Source organism: Psammomys obesus, unplaced genomic scaffold, assembly GCF_907164565.1.
Source record: "Psammomys obesus unplaced genomic scaffold, mPsaObe1.curated_primary_1811, whole genome shotgun sequence".
In the NCBI taxonomy this organism is placed as follows: domain Eukaryota; kingdom Metazoa; phylum Chordata; class Mammalia; order Rodentia; family Muridae; genus Psammomys; species Psammomys obesus.
In genome coordinates this window covers 16121839-16142774 of record NW_026596039.1, presented here as the reverse complement: position 1 = coordinate 16142774, position 20936 = coordinate 16121839, and the positions used below count along the sequence as shown (strand labels likewise).

The 20936-nt window shown below is 45.4% G+C and overlaps 1 protein-coding gene across 1 annotated transcript; it reads right to left on the bottom strand.

Moving 5' to 3' along the window:
* Positions 1 to 117: 117 nt before the first annotated feature.
* Idh3a (isocitrate dehydrogenase (NAD(+)) 3 catalytic subunit alpha) lies at positions 118 to 19725 on the bottom strand. The gene is made up of 11 exons (XM_055622182.1): positions 19624 to 19725; positions 15145 to 15207; positions 12396 to 12479; positions 10150 to 10264; positions 9077 to 9264; positions 8338 to 8471; positions 6533 to 6635; positions 6369 to 6433; positions 5352 to 5436; positions 3834 to 3986; positions 118 to 1512 (listed from the first exon to the last, which is right to left on the bottom strand). The coding sequence occupies exons 1-11, from the start codon at positions 19648 to 19650 to the stop codon at positions 1429 to 1431; spliced, it is 1101 nt and encodes a 366-aa protein (XP_055478157.1). The 5' UTR covers positions 19651 to 19725; the 3' UTR covers positions 118 to 1428.
* Between the last annotated feature and the right edge of the window lie 1211 nt (positions 19726 to 20936).

Here is a 20936-nt window from a genome sequence, read left to right as displayed (position 1 = left end):
TCTGGTGGAACATTCGAGTTAAAGCAGCCTACTCTATCACCACCTACCACAACATGCTAAGCTGAAATGCCCCCAAGGCACCTGACCAGGAAATAGGCAGAGAATGCAAACGTCTCAGTCAGTATTTAAGTTTTTTATTACGGTGAACTCAAAGCCACTGCTAACAAACAATGCAGTAAGACAGAGAAAGCAGCAGTTGAAAGTAAAATACACAGAAGACTGTTAGTCTGAGTAAACACTTTAAAAAATGACCCGACTGGGGTGTGTTAAGAAATCCCCTTGTGACCTGGGTATGTTATGCAAAGCCATGGGTTTGCAAATTGGTACAAGGGCGAAGGGAAGACAGCTTCAGTGTGGGCCAAAGGGTAGCTTCATGCTGTAGTGCAGAGGCTGTAGAAAGGGAACCTGACACTTGGAAGCTGGTGACACTGGCCACAGCTTGGGCTGAGTCAGCTTCATCTCTACAATGAAGTCTGTTAAGGGTGCTGCTGGGGCACAGGGCAGTGATTGAGTGCTTTGGGGAAAGAGGAGAGGAAACAGCAGTAACCGGCATCCTGGGTTCCTCAACCACAGCCGAGTCAGGCCCAGGCACCCAGGCCTTTCCGCAGCACTGGCTGGAGTGTCGCCCCTTTTAGGGCCCTGAAGGAGTGAATCTGCAGTAGCTGGCTCCTGGACTGAGTCAGTTCAGGGGTTCAGACAGCTCATGGTGCTTACTATGTGTGTAGTGAAGAGGAATGACCTTAACTGAGAGTCCAACCCTGGAGATCTCAAGGTAACAAAGTAACAGGCAGAGCACCTGGGGCTCTGACAAGGGTTGCCTAACATGCTACCAGCAAAATTACAGCATTCAGCATGTATTTCTTGGAGCTTACATTTTTATTAATAGTAATTCATGTACAGGACAGATATCTTTATTTCCATATTGCTAAGAAACATGTAATTTTTGTTGTGATCTTTCCCAGTAAATTTCTTTTGTGCCCATTCAGTCTTAGAATAATGTTATCTTGTGCGACAGTTAAAACCCTGTTTTATTCCCAGTACATTTTTCATAAACCAAAAAAACAAAAAAATAGGGCTGTTGTTAAAAAATTAAATATTTTCTCTTATTAATTCTGATTCAGAATATTTACAGTTGAGGAAAATTACTTTGCCTTAAGTGTAAAATGGGTAACAATGGTAAATGATACAGTTTGCTTACAGTTTACAAAAAAAGGTTTACCAGACAGACAATAAATAATAATAAGCACTTGGGAAAATCCTTTGAATGAAGGTTTAGGGCCAACACGTGCATCCGTTGCAAGGGGTTGGTTAAGAAAAGGCCAGATTTGAAAATGGACTCTGGCAAGAAGCAAGCAAACCAATGGCGGGCGCTCTCAAGGAGGAGTACGGGTGTCCTTCTGGAGTGACTGACTGCAGAAAATCCACAGGCTAATCTAAGTCTTTCACTCGGCGACAGATTTCGTCTGTGAAGTCAGAGCACTTAGCATTGCCTCCTAGATCTTTTGTTAAGCTCTGAGAATAGCAAAAAACAAAAATAAACATCCATCACCACACTGAATTAAAACAAGGATATTTTTACCTAAAGCATCCAGTTTAATGGGAACTGAGCAAGATACCTGCATACTTGCATTTCAAAGTGAGGTTCCGTCACACACCATCTACCTAGCTAGGAGGCCTGGGGAAGCCCCGTGAAGTGTGTACCCCAAACACTCACAAGTCAGGCATGGCGGTGCACTGCCACAGTCCCAGCAGGGAGAAGCTGAGGAAGGAAGATTCTTGCACATTCAAAGCCAGCCTGGTCTATACATCAAGTTCCGGGCCATGCAAGGCTGGATAGCAAGACCCTCCCTATCTTAAAACAGAGCAGTAAAGAAACCACCGAAATGGCTGCTCCATTAATGGGAAGGTTTTTATTGTGAATAAGAAAAAGTATCCAGAGGCACCTAGAAGATTCCAGAGCAGAGAGAAAAAGGAAACCTACTGGTCATGGCCAAGACTATCTTCCAGATGCGAGAGAGCAGGAGAGAACAGTGGAGAGAGCAAAAGAGAGCGACTAGTGAGCAGGATGGCAGAGGCAGGGGCAAGAAATGGTATCTGGGAGAAGGAAGCCTGTGGAGGAGAGGAGGGCCAGGATGCTAGAGTGAGGGCTTTGCAATGTGTAGCAAGTACTTGTGAGTAGGGACTGAGGGAGCCTGAGGCGCGCATGGACTTTGATGTGCAACTGCAGGAGCATATCATTGGAGCCTAAGTCCTTCCTGCCAGAGGCAAGGAAGTGACTCCTTTGGGGGAAAGAAGACAGTTTCGCAAATCCCTGAAGAATGCTTTTATTTAACCATCAAAAATCCTCCTATAATCCAGCTTGGGCTCATTTCTGTCTATATATAGACTGACTGGCACTTTACAAACACCTCTCAAAGAATAAGGCTTATCCAAGGAGCAGGAAGGCTTTTCCAAAATTTCTCCTTTGCTCAAACTATTGACCAAGAAAATATTGTTTGGCTATGGATAGTTAAGTGAAAACAAATCTAAGCATAAAGTCTGGGGGGAAATTTTGAAGCTAAAAAGAGATCATAAGACATGTTTTGATCTATTTTGGTATTTGGAGGCCAACAGCATGAAAACATTTACACAGCTAACACCTAACTTCCCACTTTAGGAGAGGTCTTTAGTGCAACCGATCTGTTTTCTACCAACCCATTTTCTCTTCACTGCAAACAGATGTCAGTGTGTTGAATTCCCTCTCGCAGCTCCACCCTGCAGAACTGAGAGAACCTGTTAGTGAGCATCCTTCCGCTCACCTCTAGATTATTGCTCCCCAAATACAGGCCTGGTATAAGCAACAAACAAGAGCTTGTGCCCTCTAAAGAGATGTCAAGCTGCTAAAAAGCATGTTTTCATTTCTTCTACTTTGGCCATAAGAAGTAATCCCAAGCTGTAACTTTCAGAAAGGGACAGCTTTGGCTCCCTGCACGTATGTGGCCAATGGGCGGCTTGGTCTTCTTGTGGGTCATCTGGCAAGTGTATGTGGGGGGGGGGGGGGGTTTATTTCTAACATGGACTCTATTGCCTCTTTTGGATCACTTCCCCTGGCAGGGCTGCCTTGCTGGCATCAGGGGATGAAGATATGCTCAGTCCTGATGTGACTTGATGTGCTGGGGAGGGTTGATATGGGGGAGAGGGGCTCCCCTTTTCTTGGGGGGGGAAGGGAGAGGGGAAGGGGGAAGAGAGGAAGGTGGTACTGGGAAAAGAGGAAGGAGGGGGCACCCTTGGGATGTAAAGTAAATAAACTGAAATTAAAAAAAAAAAAAGAAAAGAAAGAAAAAGAGAGAAAGAAAAAAAAGAAGGGGCTAGCTTTGAGGCACTATGTGAAGAACACTTGACCAGACCACACAGCTTACAGCAGTCAGGCTGGGTGGGTCTGTGCCTGCCTCTGGCTCTCATGCTCTTTCTGCTGCATTCTGATTTAGTGCCTCTTAACTCTATCAAAGGAAGTATTTGGATCTTCCCCTAGAAAAACACACACATGCACACATGCCTTCCTTAAGTTCAATGAGGGAGTCCACATTAAAAATCTGTTTTAGGCTAGGTGGCGGCAATGGTGCACGCCTTTAATCTCAGCACTTAGGAGGCAGAGGCAGGTGGATCTCTGTGAGTTCAAGACCAGCCTGGGTTTACCAAGAAAATTATAGGACAGCCAGGGATACACAGAGAAAGCCTGTCTCAAAAACAAAAACAACAAAAAAATCTGTTTAATATAAAATCTTTCAGGGCTCTGCTCTCTTCCCACAGAAACACATTTCAACCAGTTTACAGTTGTCTAGATTTATAGATACCTTTCCATCCTTAATTGTGGCAAAACAGGCAGCCTCGATTTTTGCCGCATGGTCGAAAAGCCCCATGTGGCGCAGCATCATCACAGCACTAAGCAGGAGGGCCGTGGGGTTGGCCATGTCCTTGCCTGCAATGTCCGGGGCTGTTCCATGAACCTGTGATGGCATAAGAAGGCAGCGTGAGCAGTAGGGATAGGAACAGGCAGCCCTTGCCTGGTCTTGGCATGTACCCAGCATGCACCGAGTACTGGGCTCAACCCCCAACACCAACACCAATGAAAAGACAAACAGGCCTTCTGAAGAAGCGGAGGTCTCCATCCTCTCTCTTTGCCAACAAAGATATATTTACTGAAAGCGGCTGTGTGCAATTCATCGACACAGCTCTTAGAAATAAAATAAAGCTGAGAAAAAAAAAAAAAGAAGAGCTAATTTTTAAGTGCAAAAATGGCCCAAATTAGGGAGATGGCTGGGTAAGGAAAAGAACTCGCTACACAAGTTTGAATCTCCAAAAGCCACATAAAAGCTGGACATGCAGCTGAAGCAACTGTAACCCCAATGCTCCAACGGGGAGGCCAGGGTAGAGACAGTGGAGTCCTAGGGAGCACATGGGCTAGCAAGCCCAGTGTTTGCAGAAAAAACAAGCAAACAAACAACAAAATAAAACCAAGAGATCATGTCTCAAGGCAGGAAGAACCAACACTCCGGCCTCCACATATACAAGCATGGCACACACATGACCACATATCCTGTATACATTCACCATTCACATACACAAAATAAATGTGAGTCAGTAATACTTTTCAGTAAATTTTGGTCAAACATTTTAAAGTGAAGGAAGTCACATAAAAAGTATCTGGCCAGACAAGAGGCCAGAGGATCTCCAGTTTGAGGCCAGCCCGAGATGCACGACAAACCTCCTTCTCAAAAATATATAAATAAATATTTGGAGAGAAGTAAATAAGCCAAAGCAATTAAAAAAAAAAAAATAGCTGGACATGGTGGCACATGACTTCAGCGCTAGCACTCAGGGATGCGGAGGTAGGTGGAACCCTGAATTTTAGGCCAGCCTGGTCTACACTGCAAATTCTACACCAAGGTAGAATTTCGAGACCCTGCTGCAAAAATTAAACATAAAAAATAAATTCTATTTCCCAGACAATGTGCAAAGCTGCAGAGTTGCTGTGCTCAGCTAACAAGGTGCAGATATGGGTAGGGTGCTTGTGAAGCCAAGGGCTTTACAGAACGGGGTAGAAACTGCCTGAGGAGAGGAAGGGAAACAGAGAACAGTGAATAAGGGACACGACTGAGTGGACGCAGGTTCTAGTGGGCTAACAACTCAGGGAACCTAGACTGACAGGAAGTGGTGGCCAGATGTGGGCCACTTGAAAAATTAAAAGCCAAGAGTGATGGCACACACCCATAACCCCAACTCCAGAGGCTGAGGCAGGAGGATCATGAATATGATGGCAGCCTGGGCTACATAACGAGACATGAGTTCTGTGTAGGTGTCAGGGTCCTTACCGATTCAAAGATGGCAACACCATTGGCTCCAATATTGCCACTTGGCGTCACACCAAGACCTCCAATCAATCCTGCACACAGATCACTGAGGACAGAAAAGGACATTTTGAGAAAGAAAGCAATTCACCTAGCACTCAAATTTGAGTGTTTAAATATTATCCTCTACTAGAGGAAAGCAGAGTTCCTTGGAGAAGTGGCTCATTCCAGGCTTCAAGGTCAGAAATACAGATGAACTGGAGCAGCTTACTGTGTCAGGAAGTAAGGCATCAAAGGACAGGCCAAGTCCCAGGGACACAGGAACCATGGACAGGAGGCACCAAGCCCGGTGAAGACAACCTGAGCCAGTGAGCATCTCATCAACGAGTAAAACAAAACCAGGGGTACACACACTGATATAGACAACTGACTACACAGTTGAGACCCTGCTGCAAAAAATTAAAACAAATAAAATAAAAATATAGCATAATTTCCCCAGCTAATACGTTAAGCTTCAGAGTTAAAAGCCTATGTACAGACTCTAAGAAGGAAAACTTCAATCTCTTGATGGACACCATATAAGAAGTGTAGAAGGAAGGATGGGCTTAAAGAGTCAACATTTTCCAACATCCCACGGGAGGAGAAGAGAAGGATGCAAAGAGGGAAGGAACGAGAGAAAGAGCTGCCATGAGGACTGAGGTACTAAGTCCATGGGGCTTCCTGGCACCATTACTGGAAGTTTTCTGTCAGTGTGCCATTATGTCAATAGACCTGCGACTGGGGTGTAGCTCCATGGTAGCTCAGTACAAACCGCAGCACAAAGAAGTGGGAGGAAGAGAGGGCAACACTCTGAAAATGACCACCAGTCTAGCTAGCTGTGCATGTAACAAAATACTCTGAAATGACACTGAATTTAGCTCATCTTCTGTAGCAGATACAACAGCGTATAGTATGTTATTGACAACATAAAGCCATGATTCATTTTAGGATGGTTATGTATAAACTACAGGTCAAAAATAAAAAGGGTACAGTCAGACTTACCTAAGGATGTCTCCATATAAATTTGGCATGACAAGAACATCAAACTGGGATGGGTCTTGTACCATCTGCAAGGAATAACAGGTGTACTTTAGCAGTCATAATCTGTACACCATGGATACACAGTATGCACCATGAAAAACCGGTAAGCACTGCTGCATACTTACGTTTAAACACACGGTGTCAAGGTACATCTCATTAAATTTAATATCTTTACAGTTTTCTGCAACTTCTCTGCATTTTTGCAGAAAAAGCCCATCTGACATCCGCCTGTATTTAATAAAATAAATAGATAAATTGCTAAAAATGAAGACTTGTAGCAAACAAACAAATCAAAGAAGACCACGTTCAAGAAAGGTAAGTTCCGAGGGGCTTGAAGATGGCTCAGTCAGTGAAGTGCTTCAAGGCCAGGGTTCAGATTGCTAGCACCCACAGAAGAGCGGAAATACCAGTGCTGTGGGCACACTGCACAGCCAGCCAGCCAAGCAGTGCGCTCCAGAGCCATGAGAGACCCTGTCTCACAAAAGGTAGACACTGTTCCTAAGGATGACAGCTGTGGTTGCCCACCACACACACACACACACACTTGTACACAAACCCACGTGTGTGTATCGGTATGTATGTATGTATGTATACATGCATGTGTGGACCCACACACACTGTTAGTTTAAAGAAAGAAAGCCCAGTGTGGTAGCACAGCAGCGCATGCCTTTAATCCCAGCCACCATGGGTACACAGTATACAGCACGAAAAACAACCAGTAAGCCCTGATGCAGACTTACATTTAAACATACGGTATCAAGGTACATACATACGTACATACATGTGTGCATATACACACATAAGTCTATATTGGTGTGTGTGTGTGTGTGTGTGTGGACACATACATACATAGGTATATATTGCTGGTTTTTAAAGAAAAGCCCAGTGTGGCAACACGGTCACACACACCTTTAATCCCAGCACTAGAAGGCAAAGGCAGGTGGATATCTATGAGTTCCAAAACAGACAGAGCGTCTAAATAAACTAAATAAACAATAAGTTCCAGAATCCAAAATGTCTGATTTCAATCACAGTATAATTACTTCTTGGGCAGCCAATAAATTGGGAGTTGAAAAGTTTTCAGATCTTCTGGATGTACAAAAATGTAAAAACACGCTGTGCTGGTAGCTCATGCCTTTAATCTAACCAGCACTCAGGAGGCAGAGGTAAGTGGATTTCTGAGTTCAAGGCCAGCTTGGTCTACAGAGTGCGTTTCAGGACAGCCAGGACTGTATAGAGAAACCCTCTCTCGACGCACGCACACACGCACACCCCACAAAGAGAGAAAGGAGTGTAAAGACATGAGACAGTTTGCTCACTCGTTCTGAGGCAGGGTCTCACGCAGCACAGGACGGCCTTGACCCTGCTATGTAGCTAAGGCGGCCTTAGACACCCAGTGCTGGCAGTGCAGGCACACATGGTCCTGGCCCACGCCCCAGCCCCTGTGAAGCTGCTTTAGCAGGAAAGTGTCACTTAGGTTGTTTACGGCCGTGCAGCTCAGTCCTTTCTTAGCTTAGGAGAGCTGTGTCTTTGTCCAGTCAGAGGAGCCTTTCATAGACTGGGCTCGAGAACCTAAATGTCAGAGAATACTTCTGACCGTGTCTACTCTATTTTAAGCCCTGAGTACACGGCACTTCAGAAAACACCCCCACTCTTCCACTTGGGAAACATGAACTGTGGCCTCTGCTAACCTACACATCTTCTCCAGCTCCTTCTGATACCTCAGCCTCTTAACTCTCAGGACCTGAATTCCTGGCCCTCTTCGTTGGTTCCTATCATTACCCCAGGGAGGTCCCAGAGGAGGAAATGCCACTCGGATCAGTAGACACTCTTTTCCAAATTCTGGAACTCCAAGAACAAACTGGAGAGTGAGTCCTGGGAGCTCCATCCCCACAGCAAAGCAAGCCAGCCTGGCCTCTCCGGGACTCACATGATGTTGGCTTTGTGCACAGCGGTGACATTGCTCCGGTGATTGTTCCGCGCATACTCAAAGGCAAACTCAGCAATGCGCTTGCTTGCTCCTTCCGTGATGAGCTTGATGCTCTGCACGACTCCATCTACGATCTGAAAGAAGCAGCCCTGCTCACTGGAAGGGGCGTGGCAGCACTTTGCTACCAGAGTGCAGGCCACACTGTTGTAGCAGGCTACACAGTCAAGGCTAACTCCAGCCCCAAAAGACAGGATTACAGGCCTTGCTTTTCAGTGACCAACAGAGATGGTCAGCAGCCAAGGACATGCCTGTGGAGTGGGAGTTCAAACTGTAGGGGGCAGATTCCCAAGCCTATTCCAGGCCTATACCCCAATTATACCCAGCCAGGTTCTTCCTCCCGTTTATTTGAGTACTCAGCCAGAGACCCACAGCACCAAAACAAACACCCACCAACTCTTGCAGAGGGAGAGACTCTCAACTAAGAGTTTGAACAGCTGCCTCAAATGCACACAAGGACCCCCCTAGGGAATAAGGACCTCTCTGAGCCAGGTGTGGCGGCAGGCCCCTTTAAGCCCAGCCCAGGAGGGCAGAGCAGGCAGATCCCTTTGAGTTTTGAGACCAGCCTGCTCTACACAGTGTGTTCTAGGACAGCCAGGGCTTAGAGACCCTGTCTCAAAACACGAAAGATGAAAAACCTCCCCCACAAATCAAACAAAACAAAACTCTGAGATGAACATACCACATGCTCAATTCCACTGTATTCTCCTTCCGTGTTCTCTCGGATGGTGACAATATTTACATCCGTGTAAGGGGTTTTATAACCTTCAATTGAGACACATGGCCGCACATTGGCGTAAAGGTCAAAGGTCTTACGGAGCAATAGATTCATGGATGGATGGCCAGCTGCTATTGGGGTCTTTAGTGGGCCTGTAACGAAGAACAATCAGATGCAGCAGGGCTCACTTGGTCTCACAGGGAGCCAGTTACTAACCCACCTGGTTCCTATGATGTGTGCTCTGCACTCAACTTTACACCCTCCCTCAGACTCAAGAGGAGGTCTAGGGAGGTTTCAGAACCTTCGGGAGGTTTCAGGAACGTGAACTGCATTTCCACCTTGAGAACTTCTGAGGACTGAGCACTGCATCAGGTGCTTAGCATCCCTAGGCCCCCACGAGGGATATTTACAAATGTAGGGAAAACAGACAATTCCAGGGTAAGAACTTGGCCTAAGCTTTCCAGGCTGGTGGCCTATAAAAGATAAGATTCGAACTTGGATCTGAACATGGTTTTAAAGCCTGTGCCACCTGGAGAGGGGCATGAGAGGAGATGAGGGAGGGAGGGTGGGATTGGGAGGAATGAGGGAGGGGCCTACAGCTGGGATGCAAAGTGAATAAAATGTAATTAATGTAAAAAAATTTAAAATAATAATAATAAAATAAAGCCTGTGCCAAATACTAATTGTTTTGAATCATGGCCCTAACCATGTATTAAAATAACAAAACATTAAAAATCTGATGAGAGGTAAATGGAGTTGAAAATAATGGACACAGTAAAGTTGGTATCAGAACACTAAGGCATGAAGAATCTCAAATATAAAGCACGTTCTAGGCCAGCTGGGCTATACTATGAGTCTCAAAAACATAAAACAGAGGGGGGGGGAGGGAAGGAAGGAAGAGCGAACCTTAACATAAGTGGATACTTCATAAAAGGAGGTCTTCACTTTTGACTGTCAGACTATACTTGGCTGACATGCATGTGCTCTCAAGATATGATGCCTGGAAGCAAGCACAACCTCCTCCCTCTGTACTGTACCTTTCAAGCCCATCTTGTTCTTATCCATGGACTCCTTGGCTTCTGGAGGGATCATCCACCTCCCTCCTGGTCCTTGAATGGCTGTGACATTCCGCTCCTCCCACTGAATGGGTGCCTAGAAGCCACACAACAGCACAGTGAACTAGACAGACTTACAACTACACTGGCATTGAGACTGGATGGTTCATCAAGACTGGATGCAAGCAGTAAAAACACGTCCCGTAAGGTCCTGAAAGTTCCTGACATGCTGTGATATTCACTAGTGTGCCCAAAGGGATTCTCTGCATCACCCTGGCCTAGTCATCACAGCCAGCTGCCACCTGCTCATTTATTTTCTTCACAAGGACCCTTAAGGTGGTTATAATTAGATTGGCATAAGATGTGGAGGTATAAGGTTCACAGAAATGATTCATAGCACTGGTACATGGATGAGCCTTGAAAGCACAATGCTAAGAGCAAAAAACCCACCAGGAAAGACCACGTAAGAGTCTATTGATATGAACAGGTTAGCAAATCTACAAAGAGAAAGCAAATGATTGCCTGGGAGGTGGGAGATGGGAGCAGAAGAACCCAGAGTGACTGCTATGGGTTATGGGCTATCTTTTTTTGTCAATAACATTGTTCTGAATTAGACTGTGTGGGTGGCTGCACAACTCTGAATATACTAAAACTCACTGGACTGGATTGTATGCTTATTTTCAGATTTTTCAGTGTTACATCAATGTGTGGAGGTTAGAGGTCAACTTTGGTATTGGTGCTCACCTTCGACCTTGTTAGAGACAGGGTCTCTGGCTGTTTGTCGCTGCATATGCCAGGCTATCTGGCCTGCAAACTTCCAGAGACTCTCGCAATAGGAGCACTGGGAGTAAAGTCACATGCTACTCCACCCAGCTTTCTGTAGGTCCTCATACTTGCACAGCAAGCATTTTATCTACTGAGCCGTCTCCCCAGCCCTGGATTGTACATTTTTAATGAGTGCTTTGATACTATGTGAATTATACCTTAACAAAGCTAAGGTATAATTAGAAAGATTATATCTAAAGAACAGGAACGACCTATGAAGGTATTGGTTTAAAGTACAAACTAGTGTTCCTTTCTTTCTTCCTCCACCCTTCGTGTGAGAGCTGACATCTGACAGCCAGCACACTGTCTGCACAGAACCAGACAGAGAAACACAGAAAATGATATGGACCTTGTTGGCAATCGTTCTTTCTTTCAAAATCACCTACATAAATCCCGAAGCGCTTTGGCAAGAAAACACACTAAGGCAGGGGAGTGGGCAAACACCAGAATCCCATGAGAGTTTAAAGCCTGTAAGCGCTGTGGTGCTACTCAGATTATGTGATACACAGCATGCCAATGTGGTGGCTTCCGCTACCACAACGGCAGTGACAATCGGCCAGCTCTCAGGAGGCAGAGGCAAGAGGGTCACAGATTCAAGGCCAGCCCAAGCTGCACAGTAGGTTCTACCCCCGCCCAGGCTTCGGAGCAAGACTCTGTCTCAAAAGTAACCAGGGGCCGGAGGGATGGTTCAGGGGCTTAGATCATTTGTTGCTCTTGCAGAAGATCCAGGGTTTAGCTTCCCTGTGCCACAGGGAAGCTCACAACCATCTATAACTTCAGTTCTAGGGGATCTGACACCCTCTTCAGGCCCCCTCGGGTACTAGGCACGCACACAGTGCACACGCACACGTGTGTGCAAGACACTTCTACATATAAAACAAAATAAATCTTAGAAAAGGGAAATAAGTGACACAACCTTGGGCTTCGGAGAGAATCTCACTACGTAGTCTTGGCTGTTCTGGAACTTACTATGTAGCCAGCTGGCCTTGAACTCATACAGATTTGCCTGTCTCTGCCTCCAAGTGCTGGGAGTAAAGCCTGGACAACCACACTCAGCTTTAAAATAATTTCATTGCATATATTTATTTCTGTGCACACACACAATGTGTATGTGCGTGCATGCGCACCTCACACAGTGTATGTGGAGGTCGAAAGACAGTAGGGACTAGGTGTTTTCTCTCTGCCACATGGGAGCTGGCAGTCAAACTCAGGTTAGGCTGGGTTGTAAGTGCCTTTATTCACTGAGCCCTCAATCTTTTTTTTTTTTTTTTTTTTTTTTTTCAAAGTCGAAATCTGTGGATATTAACAAGAGCCCCTACAGATTATACAGAAATGCCAAACAATTCATCCTGGCTAAGAATGTCTTTGTGAAGTATCCTTAAGAGAATTTTAAAAACACTTACTTTGGCAGCATCAAAAATCTTCATAACTGAGGCTGAAATTTCTGGGCCAATTCCATCTCCAGGAATTAAAGTTACTGTCTGAACCTGATATGAGAAATCGTTGAAGAAAAGAGTAAGAACTGGGTTTTATTATTATTATTATTATTTAAAAGAGTATCCCTCACAGATAAACTCACTTTCCCAGGGTATGTCTGAAAGACCGACCTCCCACTCGATCATGACAGGGGCAGAAACCAGCTACATGACACTCCATGTCTCTGCTCTCAGCTAAGTTTAGAAATTTAAATAGTAATACAAACTATGCTCTTCAGTAAAACAAAAATAAACTAAAAGTACACTTCCTAATTGTGTTTCTTTTCAGACAAACTTTTAACAACTAACATTCAAGCCTGTAAATCCCAAGACAGCAAAACATCTCAGCACTGTTCTCTCACTACAGCTCAGGCACTTCACAAAAGCCCCAGCTTTCTGGTCTGTGGACTAATACGGACGTTCTTCGGAAACAGTCAGGCTCATAAAACTCCATCATGCTTCCAGAATCTTAGAGGTCTGTTTTGACACTCCAAGAGAAACCAGACTTCCTTTCTAGAAGGCTTCCCTTGTCTTAGTTCCTGTACAAAACTGACTCCATCTCATGATCTAAGTGAGCATGGGGTGTCAACATGATCAGACCCACGAGGTAGAATGACGGTGACCGTGTCTGCGGTGTAACATCCATTATGCCTGGACAACAGTAAGTGAGCATTTCAAACACTAAAGAAATTAAATATGTCAGCATAAAGGATGAGAGGACCTGAAGACTAAATCAGACCCCCTCTTCAAGTGGGAATGCAGTCTCCCTGGCATATAGTTCCAGTTTCCTCAACTATGTAGTTTTAAAACTTCACTAATTGAAGGGGGGAGTGAGAGAAACATAATTAAAATACACTGTACATGCATAGAATTCTCAAAGAACTGATGAGAACATTACAAACATATTTTAAATCATAAATTCATTTGTTTTCATTACTAACTCAACTTTCCCTGGTTCTCTCCCTTACACTGTACCTGGACAGGTTGAATAATTATTTCTCAAGTTTTATATGCAGCTAAATCAATCTTTAAAAGAAAAAAAATATATCCCCTTTATTTCTTTGACAATAACCCCATCGACAAGGCTAATATACTTTTTAAAGTCGGTGGCCAATGATCAAATAACAGCAGAGAAGCATGATTGTCTCAATCCATTTCCAGAATGTGCTGGATTTTTCCTTTTCTTCTGGTCACTCTGGTGCTGAGGGTGGAACTCAGGGCCACGAGTATGCTGGGCAAGTGCTCTCAACACAGCCACATGCCCAGCCCTTCTTAATTTGTATTCTGAGACAGATTCTGTGCTTCCCAAGCTGGCTTCAACTCTCTCTGGAGCCCAGCAGGCCCTGTACTTTTTCTGATCTTCCTGCCTCAGCCTCCTGAGCAGTTGAGGTCATAGCCCTGGACCATCAGGTCCAGCTTCAGAAAGGGTTTGAAATGGCTATTCTTGAGCTTAAAGTGCAAGCCTTATTACACATTCTTAAAAAATTTTAGTAGTTCTTTGAGAATTTCATACAATGTGTTTTGAGAGTATTCACCTCCCTCCAATTCTCCCGATTCACTCCTGCCTTCCCCACCCACCTTTTTCTTTCTTTACTCATCAAGACCAATTTGTAATACTCAAATATTCTTGAACACGTGGACTTCCGATGGAGCTTGGTTATCTGACCAGGGTCTACACTCTAATTAGAGAAAACTGACTCTCCCTCTTCAAACAGCTAATACTTGTCAATCACTCCACAGCTAGAGGTGGGATTTTTGTGCCCAATACCACCCTTCCATGCTGGGATTTGGTTTGGCTTGGGCTTGCATGGGTCTTGTGCATGCGTTCAAGTGCTCTGAGTTCATATCTGCATTTCTGACATAAGCAGGGCCAAGGCTTCCTTCTTCCTGTTCTCCTACATGTAATGTCACTTGGGAAGCTACTTTTCTTCTCCAGTAGAGTGTAAATAGAGGGAGAAATGCACTCCAGCCTCATAAAATATGATGTGGGAGTATAGGAATGAAGGAATTATAAAATCCAAATCAGATTCTATAAAAGGGGGATAAAATAATACATAGGAACTCACTGACACACAGTCTTGGAATACTCCAAAACTGTGACGTCAGCTTGTCAAGCACAGAACTCTAAAGTTTGCAGTTCCAAAGCCGGAGGTGTAATGAGCAGTAGGTGAGCCACTAACAGGGGTCTACAGTCTACATAAAGAACATGTTCGCCTGTAGGGCCCACAGAAGCACAAGGCGCTCACAGTGGTCACCAATCGACTGTTTTTAGGGAAGCCCAGGAAACAAAATGCAAAGCAGGTTTTTGAAGCTTCTCAACAATTTCCTCCCAACTTGCACTTGTTTTTGGAAAGACAAAAACCCTAAGTGTCTTAAGACACTAATGAGATTACAAAATAAAATAACAGGCTCAGAGTACCTTCTATTTTTATCATGGCTCCTTGAAGATATTAATGGGACAGGCTTACACAGCCAGATGTAACAGACTTCTCTCAAGTAGGAAAATGACAAGAGATTTGTATATTTGTCAGCCAATAATTTTAATATACATTAGAAGTACAGCCAATTCCCTTTAGTTTTAAATAAATGAAGATGAAGTGCTAAATAATAAATGTGTTTGAGCATCTTTCTTGAGAAACTTCTAAAAGGAAAAATTAAAAGACATAATTATACTCACACCACCAGCAAAACCTCTTGTCACCTGTTTTGTATTGTGGAATGCACCCAGCAGCCGAGAGACCTACATTAATAGCAACAGAGAAATGTTATGCATAGAATGAAAACAGATGAACACTTGAGTCATTTCTGGTAGTTTTTCTTGGGGGGGAGTTGGAAAAACTGGACTTTTTTGTTGTTGTTTTTGTTTTTTTAAACTTGGAGACTTTCTAGGAACATTTTATCAAATATTATTAGCTCAGTGTAGCTGACCTGCTCAGACTTGAAACCCTAGAATTGAAGTGCTATACTTTTTCTTTCTTTGGAGGTTTGTGTGTGGATGTGTGGTAATTAATGTATATAGGCACACGTGTGTCCATACATGTGAAAGTCAGAGATGAACAACAGGCGTCCTCCTCTTATCAATGAGGGTGAGCTCATTAACCAGCAAGCTTCAGTAATCTTTCTGTCTCATTCACCTTTTTTAAGACAGGAATTACAGGCATGGACCACTTTTTTCTCTTTTTTTCCTAAATTCAGACCATGCCTGCAAGACCAGCGCTTCACAGACTGAGCCAACTCCCCAGTCTCAGCACTGAACTTTTTGGAAATTGAGTTTCTAAATGTAAATCCTCAGGAGACTTGGAAGATGGAATGGAATTCCACTTTCTTGCCTCAAACCTTAGCTTTTCTCTAATGCTCTAGTTAGTTTTGTTCATACTCTCAACCACAGAGGATGCCACATGTTCCAAGAAAATTATTGTTAGATTTGAAGCCAGCGGGGTCCTTAAGAAGCCCAGAGCAGGACTCCTCCTGAACGTACTCTGTAGATAAAGGGGCAAAGACAAGGGATTTGTCTAAGATCAGAGTGACCAATCAGGAAACATACTGAGCTCTTTCTAAAAAGTATTATTAATACGAGAGAGAGAGAGAGAGAGAGAGAGAGAGTGTGTGTGTGTGTGTGTGTTTTGCTCAGGGAGGTCAGAAGGGAGTCATATCTTCTGGAGCTAGAATTACAGATGCTTGTGGGCCATCCTGTTGGAAATCAAACCCAGGTCCTCTGGAGGAACAGCCAGTGCTCTTAACCACCAAGCTATCTCTCCAGCATCTAATCAGCAAATCAGAAATAATTTTGCCTGGCCTAGTGGGAGACTTGTGATCCCAGCTACTCAGTAAACTGAGGCAGGAGGTTCTGAGTTCAAGGCCTGTCTGGGCTACAGGGAATCCTCAAGACCAGCAATGACAGCTTAACAAAACCCTATCTCAAAAACGAAGAAGGGCTGGGGACACAGCTCACTGGCGGACCACTTGCCTAGCACATACAAGCCCCAATACTGCCAAAAGGAACAACAACAACAAAAAATATCCAGGACTTCTGAGTAAGTCATATACAAACTATATACTGAGTGCTAGGCTACCGAGTAAGACCCTGCCTCAAAGAAAAAGCTATCTCAACTGTTATACTTGAGACCTTTGGAAATGGTGCAAGGTCTTATTATAATAAAATTAAAACATAGCATTGAGTACAGACCAAAGGCACTCAAATTTGCTAAAAATTTTAAATGTAACCTTTTCATGTTAGATACATGTACAAGGAGACATTTGTTACACACTATATTTTTCCCACGACCTGTAAACCCAGGTACTCACAGGGCTAAAGCAGGAGGATTGAAAATTCAAGCCCAGCCAGGATGTGGGGGTACACAACTTTAATCCCAGCACTCAGGAGGTTAGGGAATAGGCTATGCATATCTAGAGGAACATCTGTGCATATATGTGGAAGAACATGCTAGGCACAGGAAAGATAAAGGCCCTGAGAAAGGAAATGCTCCATGATCCTGGGCTAACAAAAAGCCCAAACAGTGAGCGGAAATGAGCACTGACCATGTGGAACCCATAAACCACTGCAAAGTTACTAAAGTTTCAGTGAACAGAGAACCAGTGTGGTAGTTCACAACAGGCCACTCTGTGAGTTCGAGGCCACACTGGTCTACATAGTTCCAAGTTAGCCAAGGATACACAGTGAAACCCTGTCTCAAAAAACAAAACAACAAAAAGCTCAAGCCTGTCTGCACTGGGCTATACAGTGAGTTTGAGGTCAACCTGGGTAATTTGCTGAGACTTGACTTTAAAATTAAAAATGGAGATGGAGAGAAAGGTGCCGAGGACCAGCCCAGCGGTGGAGTGACCCTGTCACCAGGCTCAAGGCCCGGCACTCCAGCAATAAAGAACCATCCCAAGACATGCAAGATTGTATGATTTGTCTGCTATTCTATCTACAATGCCTGGCACAGTGCCTGCAACCCAGGCCACTCAGTCAACCCTATGTATGACTGAGGGTTCCCCTCCCAGCTTCCATTTTCTTCTAACAGCCAGTATTTCTCACGTTTTCGTCTCTCCTCCATGATCCTGGACTAAAGGAACACATTGACAAAGTTCGCTCAAATAGAACTTTAAACAGATTTTAGCACACACACTGCCTTTACTTTGTAATATACTCGTGTGTCAGTCATAAAAGCTAAGGAGATGACTTTTCAGAAGAGAGGATCTAGCCTCGGCTCCCTGAACTATATACTGAGTGCTAGGCTACAGAGTAAGACCCTGCCTCAAAGAAAACTGTCCCAGGCCCTGGAACACCTAACCCTGTGGTTCCCCATTTCCTTTTTACCTTCATATTCCAACCTAAAAACAAATGATGTGGTGTAGGAATTAAGTCAGGGCTCACTCGGTAAGTGCCTGTGGATAGGAAACCACTCACTTTGGAGCCTGAAAAGCCTTGAAAACATTCATTTTCTCAGTGGGAAAAACATACACTCTACAAATGACCTTTTTTAAAAAGAAAGAAAACCTTAGGCGGAATCTGGGTGTGGTGGCTCACACCTACAGAAGGCTGAAGTAGGAGGATCAGGGGTTCAAGGTCAGCTTTACTCACAGCCTCAGCTGGACCCCAGACACAAAACCCTTAAATGGAAGTCCAGTAAAGTAGCTGTCCTGACAGAAACCCAAATGCCATTCTGCACTTCACCTCAAGTCAGCCCCTTTGAGGCCCTAATCCCTTGAGACAGACTGAACCAAGCACTGGGCCACTCTGCCAAAGGTCACATAGGGAATCAAACCTCAGGGGAACATCTTCTGACCCTACAGCCAATAATCTCTGAACTCCTATGAGTTTTTCTTACAGAATGAAAGGCAAAACAGCTTTCCCGCACACTCTTCACCAGGGCAGCTTTATTTAGTCCCTCCCTTGAAGGCTGACTGTGCCTACCAACAGTGGATCAGGTAGAGAGGGTAAGCCCAGACATTAAAGAATTGACTTGTTGCTACACCTTTAACCACTAATGTGACCTAACAGCATCCCAGGCAAATGTGGGTCTGAAGAGATTGTCATGCACAAGTAATTCTGTGAGCCAAATGCAGATATCTTACAGGTGGGCTCACAGATGCTGAGTAATTTGCTCAGGGCACACAACTGTCAATGGCATTGTCAGGATTTAAAACTAAGGCCCCTAAGTTCAATTATTAGTAAATAATAGTGTATCTCTGAACGTCTCCTTAAACTTAAAAAAGGAGGGGGGAAGCAATACCAAATTTGATAAAAAGTGTCCATTGCTTACAGCAGATTTCTAGGGAAACACCCAGTATAGCGCCAGATGACCTAGGGCCTGGTCTCTACTATACCCATAATTAGCTAAGTGACCTTGGCCAGTGGACAAGCAGAAGAGAACTGAAAATCAAGATTCTTGGGTTCCTCTCCTAGATGAGAATGACCTCTGTATGACCTTGGACAAGTTTGCTTTGGGGACAGGTCAGCTCCACCGAGAAACCAAGATTTCCTATGTAACCTGAAGCGTCTTCCAGCTCTAGTACCGGAGCTACCAAGAAAAGCCAGAGCGCCCCAGATCGCAGGGTTCCCAACAACCGAAGGTGAAAGGAGGACGCTCAACACTCCCTGAGTGTTCAGACGGTAATTCCGAGGAAGAGGATGCCCTGTGTCCTCCGGAGGGGGAATATCTATCCACCGGGGCACCAGGAATCAGACTAGGAAGACTTCCAAGAGGGATAAAAATCTGGCTGGCCGGGCGGCCCGGGATTCCCTCACCCGGGATAACCTCTCGCACCCATAGTTCGCCCGTTCAAAGGCTGAGGGACCAGGGGGGGGCGACCTGGGCCGTGAAGCAGGCTGCCCGGAGACCCGCGGGTAACAGGGCCGCAGGGCCTGGACGGCCGCTCCGTGACCCTCCGGGGCGACAGGCGAGGCTGTGCTCCAGTCCTGGAGGAGGCTGCGGGGGACACCCGGGGCAGTGCCGGCGCCTTGACCTTGACGGGCGCGGCTGTCCCGGCTCAGGGCTAGCTGGCCATGCTCGGCGTGCTGGCCACCCTCCCCGAACCGCTCCCCGCGAGCCGTGCGCCGCCTCTGCTCCCTGGCCTCCGCCAGACATGAGGCGGGACCACAGTTTGCCCTCCCGGCCTGCCCGCGAGCGTGCTGCCCTGGGGCGCTCACCTTGGACACCCACGCGGACCCGGCCATCGCTTCCACTTCCCTCACCGTGGCGACAGCGGCAACAGCGAGGCGAGGCGCATGCGCGCAGCCGGCGAGCCCGCCCGGCACGGCCCGCCCCGGGGCCCCGCGTGGCCCCGCCCCGAGCTCGGTCGTCCTCGCCGCTCCCCGCCAGCTCCAGACCCCACCGCACGGCTGCCGCTGCTGACCAATCACCGCCGTCATCTTTTGATGACGCGCGGAGCGGGCCGGAAGTCTCCTCCTCCCTCCCCTGCTTCATTCATTGAGGATGGATGATTTGCTTGTTTCCTACCTATTAGGGGCCAATCAGCCTTCTTTATTTGGGGGCTGATGGGCCCCTTAAAACTTTGCAATCCCATTGCCACAAATATTTTACTGATTTCCAAACACTGATTCGCTTTGTATCGTTTCATAGAAACAATCTCATGGAGCCTCAAACTGTTTAGCTGAGGCTGGGTTTGAACTCCTCATCCTCGTTTCTTGTCTCTACCTCCCAAGTGCAGGGACTATAAGACATGCACCAGCCCGCCTACCTTGATTTTTATTTTTAATAGCTTTACTGAAATATAATTTAAATATAAAATATACTCAGTGTTATTCAGAGGCGAATAGCATTTGTTGCTCTTGCAAAGGACCCAGGTCCGGGTCCCAGCAACCACATGGTGGCTTACAACCATCTGTAACTACAAATCTAGGGGATCCAGCACCCTCTTCTGGCAAACTGGGGAGTAATAAGTAGTATATGCCTTTAATTCCAGCTCTCAGGAGGCAGAGGCAGTTGGATCTGAGTTCAAGGCCAACCTGGTCTATAAATTGAGTTTCAGAACAGGGCTATACAGAGAAACCCTATCTGGAGAAACAAAACAAACAAGAAATGGCTGGGTAGGAGACAGCCAAGCTCACCAGATAAGAGTTGGTCTCAGTCTTAGCAGGCTCTGGCTGACACCCACAAAGCAGTCTCCTGATCGAAAGACTAAACCACGTAAGAACAGCTTCTGGAAAGGGGAGAGATGATTCAGCAGTTACGAGCTTAGGTGCACTTTTTACTCTGCCAGAGACTGAAGTTTGTTCTCAGCACTTAACGCAGACGGCTAATAACCACCTGTAACTCTAGCTCTTCTGGTCTCCCTAGGCACCAACATACATGTAGCATATGCTCACAAAGACACAAACACATAAATAAAAAAAATAAAACATTTTTAAAAAGCTTGTAAGAGAGCATCTCCAGGAAGGAGACACACACACCATACGAATATCTAAATAGAGAAGGGAAGTTGCATCTTGGTAACCATGCC

Excerpts from the sequence above, each read along its gene's own strand:
- Idh3a (XM_055622182.1), bottom strand. The coding sequence starts at position 19,650 with ATGGCCGGGTCCGCGTGGGTGTCCAAG. Across the intron at positions 9,265-10,149 it reads GAACAAGATGGGCTTGAAAG|GCCCACTAAAGACCCCAATA; the intron begins GTACAGTACAGA and ends TCTTCGTTACAG. Across the intron at positions 6,636-8,337 it reads GTGCACAAAGCCAACATCAT|GCGGATGTCAGATGGGCTTT; the intron begins GTGAGTCCCGGA and ends TATTAAATACAG.